At 44.1% G+C, this 13,714-nt stretch overlaps 1 protein-coding gene across 3 annotated transcripts in view; it reads left to right on the top strand.

Annotated features, from left to right (window-relative positions):
* ADCY8 (adenylate cyclase 8) overlaps positions 1 to 13,714 on the top strand; it is a 219,017-nt gene that overhangs the window by 92,805 nt on the left and 112,498 nt on the right. For all 3 annotated transcript variants that reach the window (XM_060286929.1, XM_060286928.1, XM_030875821.2), the window contains exons 5-6: positions 8 to 135; positions 11,507 to 11,665. In XM_060286929.1, the coding sequence (XP_060142912.1) occupies positions 8 to 135; positions 11,507 to 11,665 (287 nt within the window). The remainder of the gene's footprint in view (positions 1 to 7; positions 136 to 11,506; positions 11,666 to 13,714) is intronic.

Below are 13,714 nucleotides of genomic sequence, written 5' to 3'. Positions count from 1 at the left end.
CTTCCAGGAGCATCACTGCCTTCGCATTAAAATCCTGGGAGACTGCTACTACTGCGTTTCGGGACTTCCTGAGCCCCGCCAGGACCACGCCCACTGCTGCGTTGAAATGGGCCTCAGCATGATCAAAACCATCAGGTAATTTGGGACCTTCTCCCTAATACCCGAGCCTTTGATGTGCTTGATGGGAAAGACCAAAACCACCCCATCTATCCTTTGCGGTCGATTACGTGTACGTTGAAAGGTGGAGCTCTTTGACTTACTTCATGAAGACTGTATACCCATTAGTTCTCCCATAGGAACCGCTAGCTTCATTATGTTCTAGTTACACCTCCCTTTCAACCCTTTGGGCAACACATTTGTATGACGAATGTCCTTGTGGGGATACAGCAGTGAACATGGTGAGCATAGTACTTGCCCTCAGGGAGATTACAGTGCGGTGGGAAAGATAACTGCATAGACGATTCCAATACGGTACAATACGCTCTGAGACGAATCAAACCAGGGTGCTCGGGGGCGATAGAGAAGTAACAGTTAGTGCAATCTGGGGTGCTGGAGAAGACTTTCCAGAGTACACATGTCTAAGCTGTTACCTGAAAAGTAAGACATTAGATCCTGGAGGTGGAGTGGAGCGCTTGGAAGATAGGTGGCCATGTGCAGGATTCGGGCTGTGCTGTAGTGGCAGCTGGTGGAGCCTGGGGTGGAAATGGTGGTGACAGGTAGACGGCACCCTGGGAGCATGCAGAACCTGCAGGGCCTTCTAAGCCGTGCTAAGGGGGTGCATTTTATCCTAAGGCCAACAGGAATCACTGAAGGGCAACCTGGCCGTCTTCACGGGTGTGCGGCAAGTGCTTTTGGCTTCGGTGAGTGTAGCTGACAAATAGAGGCTGAATCAAAGGGGGATGAGCTATTGCGGTCAAGGACTTTGGAGCTAGGCTGTTCATGGCTTTGGGACAGAAGCTCAATATTGCCAAAGCTCCCCTCAAGGTTCCAGAATGTTTGCAGATCCTCCAAGCATCACATCTTCCCACGGCCACAGCAAAGGGAGTAAAGAGTGGACACATGGGCAGAAATCTCCGTGGATTATGTCTTCATCTTATAAGGGAAGAAGAGCATTGTTGGAGACAGACCAGAAGACTCTCCTCGTGCACTCACACCTGGGTTGTGTGGTCTGTCAGGCATCCGTGTGGTGCTCGGGAATGTCGGTCTGGATTCAGGTTCAGCCAGGACAACAACCCCTGCTCCGCACCCCCCAAACACACACCCTCCACTGTAGGCTCAGCTTGCCTGCTGGTTCCCAAGAGCAATCCAGGAACAGGCAAGAGGAATCGAAGGAGTTGGACGCTCCCCTTCTAGAACCCGGCCACAGCCAACACAGTGTGCCTGACCCTTCTACTTGCTGACAGATCCCTGACTTTATTCAGGTTTCAGGCAGAGTTCTGTGGACATTGGGAAATGCTGTGAAGTCCCCTAGTTAAGAAGAGGGCACAGAAGCCCTTTTCCTAAATATGATCCCGTTCTATTGACGTGACACTGGTCATTTCCATACTGAGCCTGAAATCACAGTCTGGGTGGGCAGATATGCCCCACGGGTGGGCCCTCAGGGTCCCACCTCTGGAACTTACCCACAACCAGGGCCTGATCAAGGCAGTGAGGTGCTTTGCCATGAGGTAGAGGATGAAAATCCAACCATAACCATCCCTAAGACCAAGTAGGCAGGTGGAGAGAGGCTGGAAATGTCCACTCTGCTGTTGCCCCCTCTTTCACAGAGATGCAGATGTTCCCCCAGTAGGGACCGTGGAAAAGTAGCCCACCACTCCCACCCAGAGTTTCCTTTTGATCAGCCTTTGGTAGATGGAAAAGGCTGCAGGGGCTTCTTGCTGTTAATTTGGACACTTCAGAGTCTTGCCCTGAAAACTAAGATGAATTGTGATATGTTGACTGGTTTCAAGGGAGGCAGTGGGACCGACACCCAGAAGCCCCAATGCCTTGTACCAACTCTACAGCTGATGAGGTGTGCAAACGCTATTCTGTCAGTAAATCGTCGTTCAACAAATAATTTGTTGAGTTCTACCATGTGTCAGACACTGTGTTAAGCCCTGGAAATACAGTGATGAACAGGTCACTCAGGGGTCCTTCCCTTGTCTGTAGGTGCCCATTAGAGATATTACTTGGAGGCTTGTCTATGAAATGAGGAAGTTGGACTAGACCTCTTCTGAAGCCTCTGAAAGTCTGTGATTTACCAACCATGTCAAAATCAAGTTCAAGCAGCAAAACTTTCCTTTCTTTTTCCTTTCTTTCTCTAAATTTTTAAGATATAATTGACAAAGTTGTATATATTTAAAGTGCATAATGTGGTAATTTGATATACTTAAACATTTTTTTTTTTTTTTTGGCGGTACGTGGGCCTCTCACTGTTGTGGCCTCTCCCGTTGCGGAGCACAGGCTCCGGACGCACAGGCTCAGTGGCCACGGCTCACGGGCCCAGCCGCTCCGCGGCATGTGGGATCTTCCCAGACCAAGGATCCTCCCGGACTGAGGCACGAACCCGTGTCCCCTGCATCGGCAGGCGGACTCTCAACCACTGTGCCACCAGGGAAGCCCCTATACTTACTTACACATTTTTAAATGATTATAACAATCAAGTTAATGAACACATCCATCACCTCACGTAGTTATCTTTTTTTTGATGAGAATGCTTAAGACCTACTCTTGGCAAATTTCAAGTATACGATAAGTATTATTAACTATAGTCACCATGTTTACATTAGAACCTCAGAACCTATTCATCTTAAAATGAAAGTTGTACCCCATGACCAACAGTTCCCCTTTTCCCTACCCCAATCCTAGCCCCTGGTGACCACCTTTCTACTGTTTCTATCAGTGCAACTTTTTTTTTAGATTCCACATATGAGTGGTACCATAGAGTATTTGTCTTTCTCTGTCTGGCTTATTGCACTGAGCATAATGTTCTCCACATTCATCCATATTGCCGCCGATAGCAGGATTTCCTCTTTTTTAAGGCTGGATAATATTCCTGTGTGTGTGTGTGTGTGTGTGTGTGTGTGTGTGTGTAGAGAAAAAGAGAGGGAGAAAGAAAGGAAGGAAGGAAGGAAGGGAGAATATCTTTTTTATCCGTTCATCCACAGACTTTCCATAAGAGTTCCCATCTTGAACTTAAGCAGAAGATATGCTGCAGAGATGGCATTGCAGAAGAAATAAACATTGATTATCAAAATGCTTTAAGGGGCTTCCCTGGGCGCAGTGGTTGAGAGTCCGCCTGCCGATGCAGGGGACACGGGTTTGTGCCCCAGTCCGTGGAGCGGCTGGGCCCGTGAGCCATGGCCGCTGAGCCTGTGCGTCTGGAGCCTGTGCTCCGCAACGGGAGAGGCCACAACAGTGAGAGGCCCACTTAACGCAAAAAAAAAAAAAAAAAAAAAAAAAACGGACAGACAGAACCCTAGGACAAAAACAAGGGTTTTTGTTTTTGTCCTCTGTGCGGGAATCTCCCCACTTTGCCCTCCGCACCCCTGTTGCTGTGCTCTCCTCCGTGGCTCTGAAAGCTCCCCCCCGCCACCACCCCTCCCTCCACCAATGAAGGGGTTTCCTAGTGTGTGGAAACTTTTCCTCCTTCACGGCTCCCTCCCAGAGGGGCAGTTCCAGTCCCTCTTCTTTTGCCTCTGTTTTTTCTTTTTTTCTTTTGCCCTACCCAGGTACGTGGGGAGTTTCTTGCCTTTTGGGAGGTCTGAGGTCTTCTGCCAGTGTTCAGTGGGTGTTCTGTAGGAGTTGTTCCAGGTGTAGATGTATTTCTGATGTATCTGTGGGGAGGAAGGTGATCTCCACATCTTATTCCTCCGCCATCTTGAAGGTCCCTCCACGTTGGTCCTTTTGACCGAGATCCAAAGATTGTTTCCCTATACACACACATATATATATGTGGTGTGTATATGTGTGTACATATGTATACGTGTATGGTGTGTATGTGTGTTTGTGCGTGTGCTTGCGTGCAGATGTGTAGATATGCATCAGTATGTGAGCACCTATGTGTCTATACTTGTGTGTGCGTGTGTATGTTTGTGCATATATAGGTGTGTGTGTCAAGGATTTGAAGCAGGCCTTGGTGATGCCTACAATTCTAAACTCAGTCAATGGAGTTGGTGCACAGATAGTTGGTGACCTTGGAAGACATACTGGGGCTTCATTCCTCAGGCAGTGGGAAGTCACTGACACTTGAAGTGGGGAAGTGTCATGTTCCGATCTGGGCTTGAGGAGGGTAACCATGGAGATGGATAACTCTCTCTCCAGTTTACTCTGGATGAGAGAAATCAGAGGCCAAGGGGAATGAAACTGGCTGGGAGATATTTTTGTAACAGTCCAGTAAAGAGAACTAAGGACCTGAAATAGAGCAGTAGCTGTGAAATAGGAAAAGGTTATAATCCTCCAAAGCTGAGACCCCAAGTACCCCAAGACACCATATGTGACATAGAAGTTTAAATTAAATCAAATGTTTATCATTATAGTAAACTTACCTTATCAATTAGTAATACTCTAAGTATTTTGGACAGGGTTCCACTTTATTAAAGATAGAGTTTGTTGCTGGATGTGATCACAGCAATGGTTCCTTGAAAGAGTGACTATAGCACCGTGAGATGACTTAAAGGGAACGTACTGACCTTGACCTGCAGTCAGCAGACATAACCTGGTTCCTGCTTCTTCCCATTATTAGGTATGTGGCTGGGGATGAATGTGACTTAACTTCTCAGAGCCTACATGGCCTCTTCTGTGAAATGGGAATCATAAGATCCCAAATTCAGAGTGTTCTTTTGAAAATTTAAGTAGATAGTATGCATGTTATCACCCTAGAAACATTTTTTAATAGGATCTTGCCATTAGGGCTGAGACTGGACACTGGAAAATTTGACTCAGTTAAGTTACAGAAAGCTATTCTAGTAAAATAATAATAACAATAACTAGAGTTTAATGAACACCTACTACATGCCATCAACTGAGATAAGGGTTTTACATACGTTAGCTCATTTAGTCCTTATAACAATCCTGGGAGTTAGGCAGGGGTGGAGAGCAAAATATTGAACAACTAGTATGGCTAAAGCATGGACTAATCAGAAGAGGCCAGGGAAGCCAATCAGAATGGATGTTAACCATAAACAACCAGTATAGCTATATGGGTACATCCTGACTAAGCTCTGGAATTAGGCTCCTACTTTACCAATGAGGAAACTGGAGCTTACGGAGTTTGGGTAATTGCCTGAAATCACACAGCTGGTCGGTGGCAGAATAAGGGCACCAATCCAGAACCATCTGACGCCAAATCCATTGGTCTTAACAATTACGGCATCCTACCTCCTAGCTCCAGATTTCTGCAATTGTTTCTGATGCCTGAAATCTGCCATTGATACCCAAAGGATCAAAGTATAGCCTAGGAGGTCTCACATACATCCTTAATAAGTTAGCAGAACTGACATTGAGAGGGAAGAAAAGTCAGTAAACTTCTGACAGTAACAAGATCATAAGCCTTAATCAAGCCTCTTAGTAAGTTTATTCCATCAAAAAAAAAAAACACTTGATTTTAGAAACATGATATTAGCTAGATGAATGGCAAAAAAAGTGATTGAATATAACTTTATTTCTAATAAAGCATTTAATAGGATCTCATGGATGTCTGTTCATAAAATTTAATTAATTAAAATAGGCTTAGATAATAATTCCATTACGTAGATTGAAAAGGGGCTCCAGGTGGCTCCTGTTCACGCGCCCTGGCTCTATTTTGGAAAGACTTGATAGCTGAGGAGACACTAGAGCTGACGGTGGGCTGTGTTATACTCAGTATCTTTATTAATAATCTCCAAACGCTCCCTTGATGAATCTTAATGAAAATTACAGAGCCTGGTCTTTTCAGCACAGTTGCTAAAAAGGCATGGAATGACACCAGAATGTCAAGCAGGAACTGGCTCGTCCCTGATGGTTAAATGGAACAAAGGTCTTAATCCTTGTGACGGGGTTGCCCTGCCAAGCAACGTGGCAGGACGAGGAATGAAAAGCATTCCTCACTGGAGGCAAGAGTGCCCAAGCCCCTTGCATGCCTCGCGGCATCTGTTCCTCCTCCTCTCTCCCTCCTGTAGTTCTTTTTTGCTTTGGCTCCCTCTCTCCCTTACTTCTCTCTCTCTCTCTGTCTCTTTCCTCCTCAAACCCCCTTTCTCACCTTGTTCTGAAAAGTCCCTGACAACAGCATCCGTAAGGCTGCACTTCTCTTTGAAATGCATCAGCGTTGCCTTTAACATGAACAAGTATTCTTTTTGCAAAATTATTGACCATGGTGAAGACTGAAACTATCTGGTAACAATAGCTGATAAAGCTAATGTTGATTGAATGCTCACCATGTGCCAGACACTATACGAAATAACCTTCCTGACTCACCTCACCTAATACTGACCACGGCCCTGAGAGGAAAATACTATTACTTTCCCCAATTTTCAGACGAGGAACTTGAAATTCTTATAGGATAAATAACTTCCGGCCAATGACACGCAGCCTAAGCAGCAGCGCAAAAACGCTGAGGCATGCTCATCTGACTCCCTAAATGTCTAAAGGCAGGGAAATGGTTAGATAAAGTTTTGCATATTACAAAATAGGGAAATGGGTCACCATTAAGTACCATGACTTACATTAATATTCAATGGCATAAGAAAATGCTTGTGAGTTTAAAGAAGTACACATTGCAGAGTACGAACACACACACACACACCATTTAGGGCAACCTTGGTTTTTTAAAAATCTACTTTTACAGAGAGAGAAAGACATAGAGCTCAGTGTGGGAAAGGGGTGGCTGGATTGCTTCTCTTGCTTTTCTCTCATGCAGTCCACACTGTTTTTGAACAGGAATCCTGCTCCAGGTTTTCCCATTACCTTTCCACCCCCAAAAGCAGGAGGGTGATGCTGAAGGGAGTGCAAGCAGCAGGAAGGTGTCCAAAGAGCTCTCAGCTTGCAGTCTGGCATTGTGAGGGCCGATCAGGACCCATTACTTCCTGACCTTGAGCGAGTGACTTAACCTCTCTCCGCTCCCGCCTCCTTAGCTGTAAAATGGGGGGAAACCATCCTAATGCAATCTCCATAAATACAGGAACTGATTTTCTGATTTGTCTATTTCGTTCCCTGCTTATATCTGCAGAGGACTTCAAGAGATGCTTGTTGAACAAATGAACAAACGAGATAAATGGACTGTATATGTGGCATAGGGTGAGAATGAAACGACATCTTTTATGAAGATAAAAGGCCAACACAGAAGAGATAATATTTACATCTTAACTCTCTTGGAGCCGCAGTTCCCTCATCTGTAAAATGGAAATTTATAATGCTGATAGATATCTCCCTATCAGGACTGTTGTGGGCACCAGAATGAAGTACTTTGTGAAACTGCAGCTTCCACGCTAGGATAAGACACGGTAGCTTTCCAACTTTTTAGAAGCAGATGGGTCCCATGGTTTGTAAGGCAGGCTGACTCTGAAGTCCAGTAAAGGCTATAGGATAGATCATGGTTGAAGACAAAGTCGGGCTCCATGGCCGCCATGCTGGCAGCTCCCACCCCAACAGTGAGTGACCCCTGAGGTACCCTCAGTGAACTCTGGAATCTACAGAAGGGAGCTTGCTATAGTCTGCTGACTTTTGGAATTAGCTGGCAGAGACTGTCATCCATCTATTGGGCAGAGCCAGATCAAACCCCAGTGGTTCATGTACCCCTAAGCATGGCTCCTTTTTCAACATAAACCATTCAGGGTAGAGGAAATGGACCACTACATTTAGGCTCACACACCTGGGGTGAAATTCCAACTATTCCACCTCTATATGTGTGACCTAAAGAAAGGAACTTCTTGGAACTCAGTTTCCTAATTTGTAAAATGGTACTGGTAATGGTACCCAGGGTTATTGTAAAGATAAGACTTGACACTTGCACAGAACATCCTGCACAGTGACAGTAGTTGACCTCCATAACTAACTCCCTTGTTTTTCCATTTTTCCCAGAATGTCCAAGGGCACTGTCATCTAGGGAGCTGAGGACCAATCACTCAGTTCTTACTACACTGTAAATTAGTTCATCCGTTTTGAACCAATATATGTCTAGGAACTGTCCAGTTGGTATATGAAATGGGTTGGTTGAAGCTATTTAGATGTAAATAGAGCAAATGCAGGCACAATTTTAGCAGGAAAGGGTAGTGTGATCAATTCATAATTTTTTTTTGGTCTGATTCAACCTGTATATAGTTGTATAATTACAAATTGTTAATTTTGTTAATTACTAACAAAAATTAGTAGTAGCCACTATTTTTGAGTGTTCAAACTGCACCAGGTTAAGTGCTTTATATACATGATTTTATAAACTATCCTAACAAAACTATCCTAAACTATCCTGCAAAAATCTAGTTCTCTTTCCCGTTGCACCTAAGAAAACTGGGACTCAGAGACTAATGCAACTAGCATGAGTCCCACAGGTAGTAAGTTGAGATACCTAACTTCACATCCAGGCCTGCTTTAATGCACTCCGGGCCCCTTGGTGGTGTTGAGAGTCACTTGATTTGAGAAGCCCATATCATTCCCATTTTACAGAGGGGAATTTACTTCCTTTGCTCCAGTTTCCACAGCCAACAAGGGGTAGATGCAGCATTAGAACTCCAGTCTCTGCTCCCAAAGCTGAAGAGTTGAATGTACTTCACCCACAGTACCAATCTGCCACTCTGCCGAAGTTTGTCTCTCTATTCATCCATTTATTTAACGGTGGAGAAAGTCTAATCTACAGATCAATGATGGCTCTCATTTCTCCAGCACCATCGATGGATTGGTTAATTGGCTAAAAAATGAACCATTTGAAGCATTTCAACTGAAAGAACATTTCTAAGGTTCTTTGTCTTTTATCATATACCAAACACTCGTCTTTAATAGTTCAATTAAAGGAAATGACATCATCGCTCTTATGCTGGTAAACTGTTGCATTATTGGTACCCAGCTTGATCTAGAGCTACAAAAAATAGTAATAACTATTAAGTGGAGTCTTTATTGAAAATAAATCTTAGCTAGAAGCCCTCCATGAAAACAGATGAGAGCAAAGCTGCTTTAATTGAAAGGGAAAGATGTAGAGGGTCTCCCCACTCCCCAACTGGCAGGGCCAAACACACCTCCGTGGTTCCCCTGGGACTCTTAGAAGCATCTTGGGACAACAAGGGGCTGTAGAGCAAGAAAGGTTTTGAGCTTTGTCCATGAATTCAACAAATACTTCTGAGCACTACGTGCGAAGCACTGTGCTAAGTGTGGGCACGTGGAAATGAAAGATGGTACCCCTGCCCTCCAGAAGCTCAGAGTTTGTGGAGACATAGAGCGGGTGCAGATGTTTATAAGGCGAGTGATCTATAGGCATTTTTTTTTCTTTACTTGCAACTGACGAGGCACAGCAAAGCAACGGTGGGGCTCTTCTTTGGAAAAATTGAAAAGGGACCCGTAACTCAGAGCTGAATTCCCTCCATTTTAGCTTCAAGAATGCTCAAAGGCCCCCTTCCCCCTCAGGAGCAGATCTTGAAACACATGGAATGTGTTTGTAGTTCTATGCAACCGCTGGGTAGCCTTTCCAAAGAGGATGGCTGTCTGTAAATTATTCATTACTTCTCCGTCATTTCATTCTTCTCTTTTATTAAGTCAAATCCCAGACACAACAAAAAGAAAAACAGTGCAATGAAAAAGTTTGTCTTCTTATGATATTTGTTTTGTAGAAGAAAATTAAAAATCTAAATGTCTTTTCATTAAGATGTTCCAGTGCGTTCCCTGTACCATGCTAATTGCCTAATGGCATTAGCATGGTGTGCTGTTTAATAGACCCTCACAATTAGTTGGCAAAGCACTTTAACAGCCATTATCTCCTTTGGGGCTCACAAAGGCTCTGTGAGTGAAACGATCAGCTAGAGCTTTATTCTACAACCACTGAAACTCTGGATAAGATTAAGCTATTTGCCCAGAATCACACACCACATACAGTGTCTATGTTGCAAGGAGTATGAGGTTTGAAAAACAGCAGCTCCAGTTTTGTCTTAGAATCATGCTTACCAGCTGTGTGGCCACAAGAAAATAGGTTAACTTCCCTGCAGTTCCTTCATATGTGACAAGCAACCAGGTAGTCCTTAGTACGTGCCAGAGACTATTCTCAACTCTCTACATATCTTTATTCACTTAACCCTGACAATGCTATTATCGCTCCCATTTTATAGACAGAAGTTAGGTAACGTGCCTAAGGTCATGCAGCTAGTAAGTGGCAGAGCAAGATATAAACTCAGGTAGTCTGGCACTAGAGTCCATGTTACACCCTCTACTATAGTGATGCTGGGCACACTTTAAAACTAAAATTGTTTGGATTTTTTTTTTTTTTTTTTTTTTTTTTTTTGCGTTATGCGGGCCTCTCACTGTTGTGGCCTCTCCCGTTGCGGAGCACAGGCTCTGGATGCGCAGGCTCAGCGGCCATGGCTCACGGGCCCAGCCGCTCGGCGGCATGTGGGATCTTCCCGGACCGAGGATCCTCCCGGACCGAGGCACGAACCCGTGTCCCCTGCATCGGCAGGCGGACTCTCAACCACTGCGCCACCAGGGAAGCCCCTATTTGAAATATTTTGAAAATGAAGAAGGAATGTGTGTGCCCAGAGGAAACTCCTGATGGTAGAAATCTTCCTGTTTTCTCAAGCTGCCTCCTCCCCCATGCTTACAGTCAGAGGTCAGTCTGACACAGACCCTGTAAGGTGGCTAAAGTCAACCCATATATCAAATTCTGGTAAAGATAAAACACAAAAGCTATGGATGGAAGTTGTATCACTGTCTTCCTGCTTCCCAGCCATTGACCCAGCTCAGCCCTGGGATGTGAGCACACTCCAGACACCACTGCTCTAAGGAGTCAGGAGGTCAGGAAGGAGTTTCAGACAAGGCAGTGATGGAGGGACAAGGTCACTTTTGTGTTTGTGATAGCCATGTAGAACATGATAGAACATGAGCTGGAAGGTGGTCAGGCTGAGGCAGGGACCCCAGGCTGAAGCCTGATGGTGGCCTGAACTAGAGTGTTGGTATGAGGAATGGAGAGAAGAAAATAGTATAAAAATTAAAATATTTAGGTTGGAAGTGGAGTGTGCAGTGAAGTGCAGAACCTATAATCTATCCCAGGTTTGTACAGTAGTGAGTAGAGAGAGAGATTGATGCCATTCCCTGAGACAGAAGTTATATAGGATGAGCAGGTTTGGGGAGAAGGGTGATAAGGGCCCTTACACATTCAGACAAAAGACTAGTAGAGTTTGAAGGAGGAAGGGTATCTTTCTGTTATCAGGAAATCCAAGTAGGCTTCATGGAAGAGGTGGCATATGAATGGACAGGAGTTGAACTTATGGAGTAGGCAAGACCCAGGCTGCCACCCAGGCCAAGGGTGCCTACACTGGCCTTTTACATGTGTCTCTGCATTCACCTATGTCAACAGGTATGTGCGGTCAAGGACGAAGCATGATGTTGACATGCGGATTGGAATCCACTCGGGCTCAGTGCTATGTGGCGTGTTGGGTCTACGGAAGTGGCAGTTTGATGTCTGGTCTTGGGATGTGGATATTGCAAACAAACTTGAATCTGGAGGAATCCCTGGGTAAGCCAAAGTAAAACCCTCTTCTTGCTTAACACTTACCATTTGCTCACTCTGTGACAGTGGGTTTCCCATGTGCAGAATTCAGAAGTATATGTCCAAGAAGCAATTATTTTGGAAGTGACAGAACATTAAAACATCATGCAAATATTGGCCTCAAAACTTTAGTGACATTTGTCATAGGCAATGAAGACGGTGAGATGACACTCAGGTGTTCAGGACCTAACCCTGCAAAGCGTTGGTTTTCAGATTTGATTTTACATTGGAACCAGAAGAGGAGCATTTTAAAAATCCTGGTGTTCCTAAAAAAAAAAAAAAAAAATCCTGGTTTTCCAGACCCCAGACCAGTTCATGTAAAGCAAAATCTGTGCAGAATCTATTTTAAGTTCTTAAAGCAGCTCTCATGGGCAGCCAGGGTTAAGACTTACAGACCTGCTACACGACCTTACCCTTCCTTTGAAAACTCAGACATATCTCTGAACTTTCCATGATTTGAAATTGTTTGGCTTTTTATTTTTCTGCTTTTTTAATGTCTGTTATTTCCCCTTCCTATCAATCACTATTTGTAGGAAAAAAACTCAGCTTACTTTTCCTTTCAATGAGCGAGATAGCCCCCAATTCTAAACACATCTTGAGTAGTGCTAAATACCATGAATACATCATATCATTTGATCTCACAACACCCCACGTAGTAAATCGTGGCTTCCTTGTTTTAATGGGGAGACTGAGGCTCAAAGAAGTTAAATCTGTCACATAAACGCAGCTATTAAGTGCCTCACTACCCATCACTGTCTTCCATTGTTAATTTATCAATCCAGTTTGTTCAAGATTGTCCTTTTATTATGAATCTCCAGTCCCTCTGTGTCCCCAGTGCCTAGCGTGCTGTATAGAACCTAGGAAGAAGGGAGGGAGGCGTCCAACGCCACGGCATAATGATCGATAGTCTGTAACCCGCAGGCATGCAGAACCCATACGCAGTTTGTTAAATCATCAGTAGCTACGCCCTACCCTCAGAGTTTCTGATCGCTGTGTCTGGGATGGGAACCGAGAATATGCCTCCCTAACAAGCTCCCAGGTGATGCTGACGCTGCTGGCCTTGGTACCTCATTTTGAGGATCACTGTTCTCAACCTTTAGTTAAATGAAACAATGTATATAAAGTCCTTTGCTCAGGAAATAGCTGTGGTTGTAGTAATGACCCTATGATGTAGCTGTAGGGTCTTGGAAAGACTCTGAAAGTGAATGTTTTTGTCTCAATCCAGCACTGCCATCTACCGCTGATGGGACTTTGGTCTAGTTACTTACTCACTGCCTCTGAGCCAGTTTCACTGTCAGCGAAGTGAGGGGAAAAAAAACGCCTTATCACCTGTAGTTGTTGGAAGAATGGATATTATATGAGATGATCCATGGATCAAAGCACATAGAATACATTTGGCTACAAAGTAACATTTACACAAAATAAGTGTTGCCCAACTGTTAGATCTTATTTACTGTCATGACTGTTATTGGTATATCCTGGCATTTAAAATTATCAGAAAGTGTCAGAGTTACCTGACATTCAATATATGAGAATATTGTCTGAGAACTGACTCATTTCCTTAGAGGGAAATGTAATCCCCAGACTCTCAGCTGCAAATGCATTACTCCAAAGCTCAAGGTAGTAGCAAGGATGAAAATGAACACCTAAAATCCAGTTTCTATCAAAGCATTTAAATATTGATTAGAACTTCAGCAGAAGGATCAGGAATAAGTAATGGCAAGGATGCCTTTCACTGTGGAAAACATAATATTGATTTAGGATATGCAAATATTAGTCGCCTGAGCGTTGACAGCAGAATAATAAAATGTAGAATCTAGGGAAAATACCAAATGGGGTGGTATTTCACTTGATTATTTTAAAAGAAAATCAGCCATTAGACTTTACGAAACACGACCAGGAGTTTCATTTTGCCTGGGAGAAAAAGACAGCTTTCAAGCACGCAGCTCTGAGCTTGATCTGAGAAAGACTGGGACATCTATTCGTTTCATGGAAGGTCAAACATCTTTTCTATTC

This window comes from Globicephala melas, chromosome 17 (genome assembly GCF_963455315.2).
Source record: "Globicephala melas chromosome 17, mGloMel1.2, whole genome shotgun sequence".
Classification (NCBI taxonomy): Eukaryota; Metazoa; Chordata; class Mammalia; order Artiodactyla; family Delphinidae; genus Globicephala; species Globicephala melas.
The sequence above is the reverse complement of the archived record's forward strand: the minus strand, read 5'-3'. Positions and strand labels throughout refer to the sequence as shown.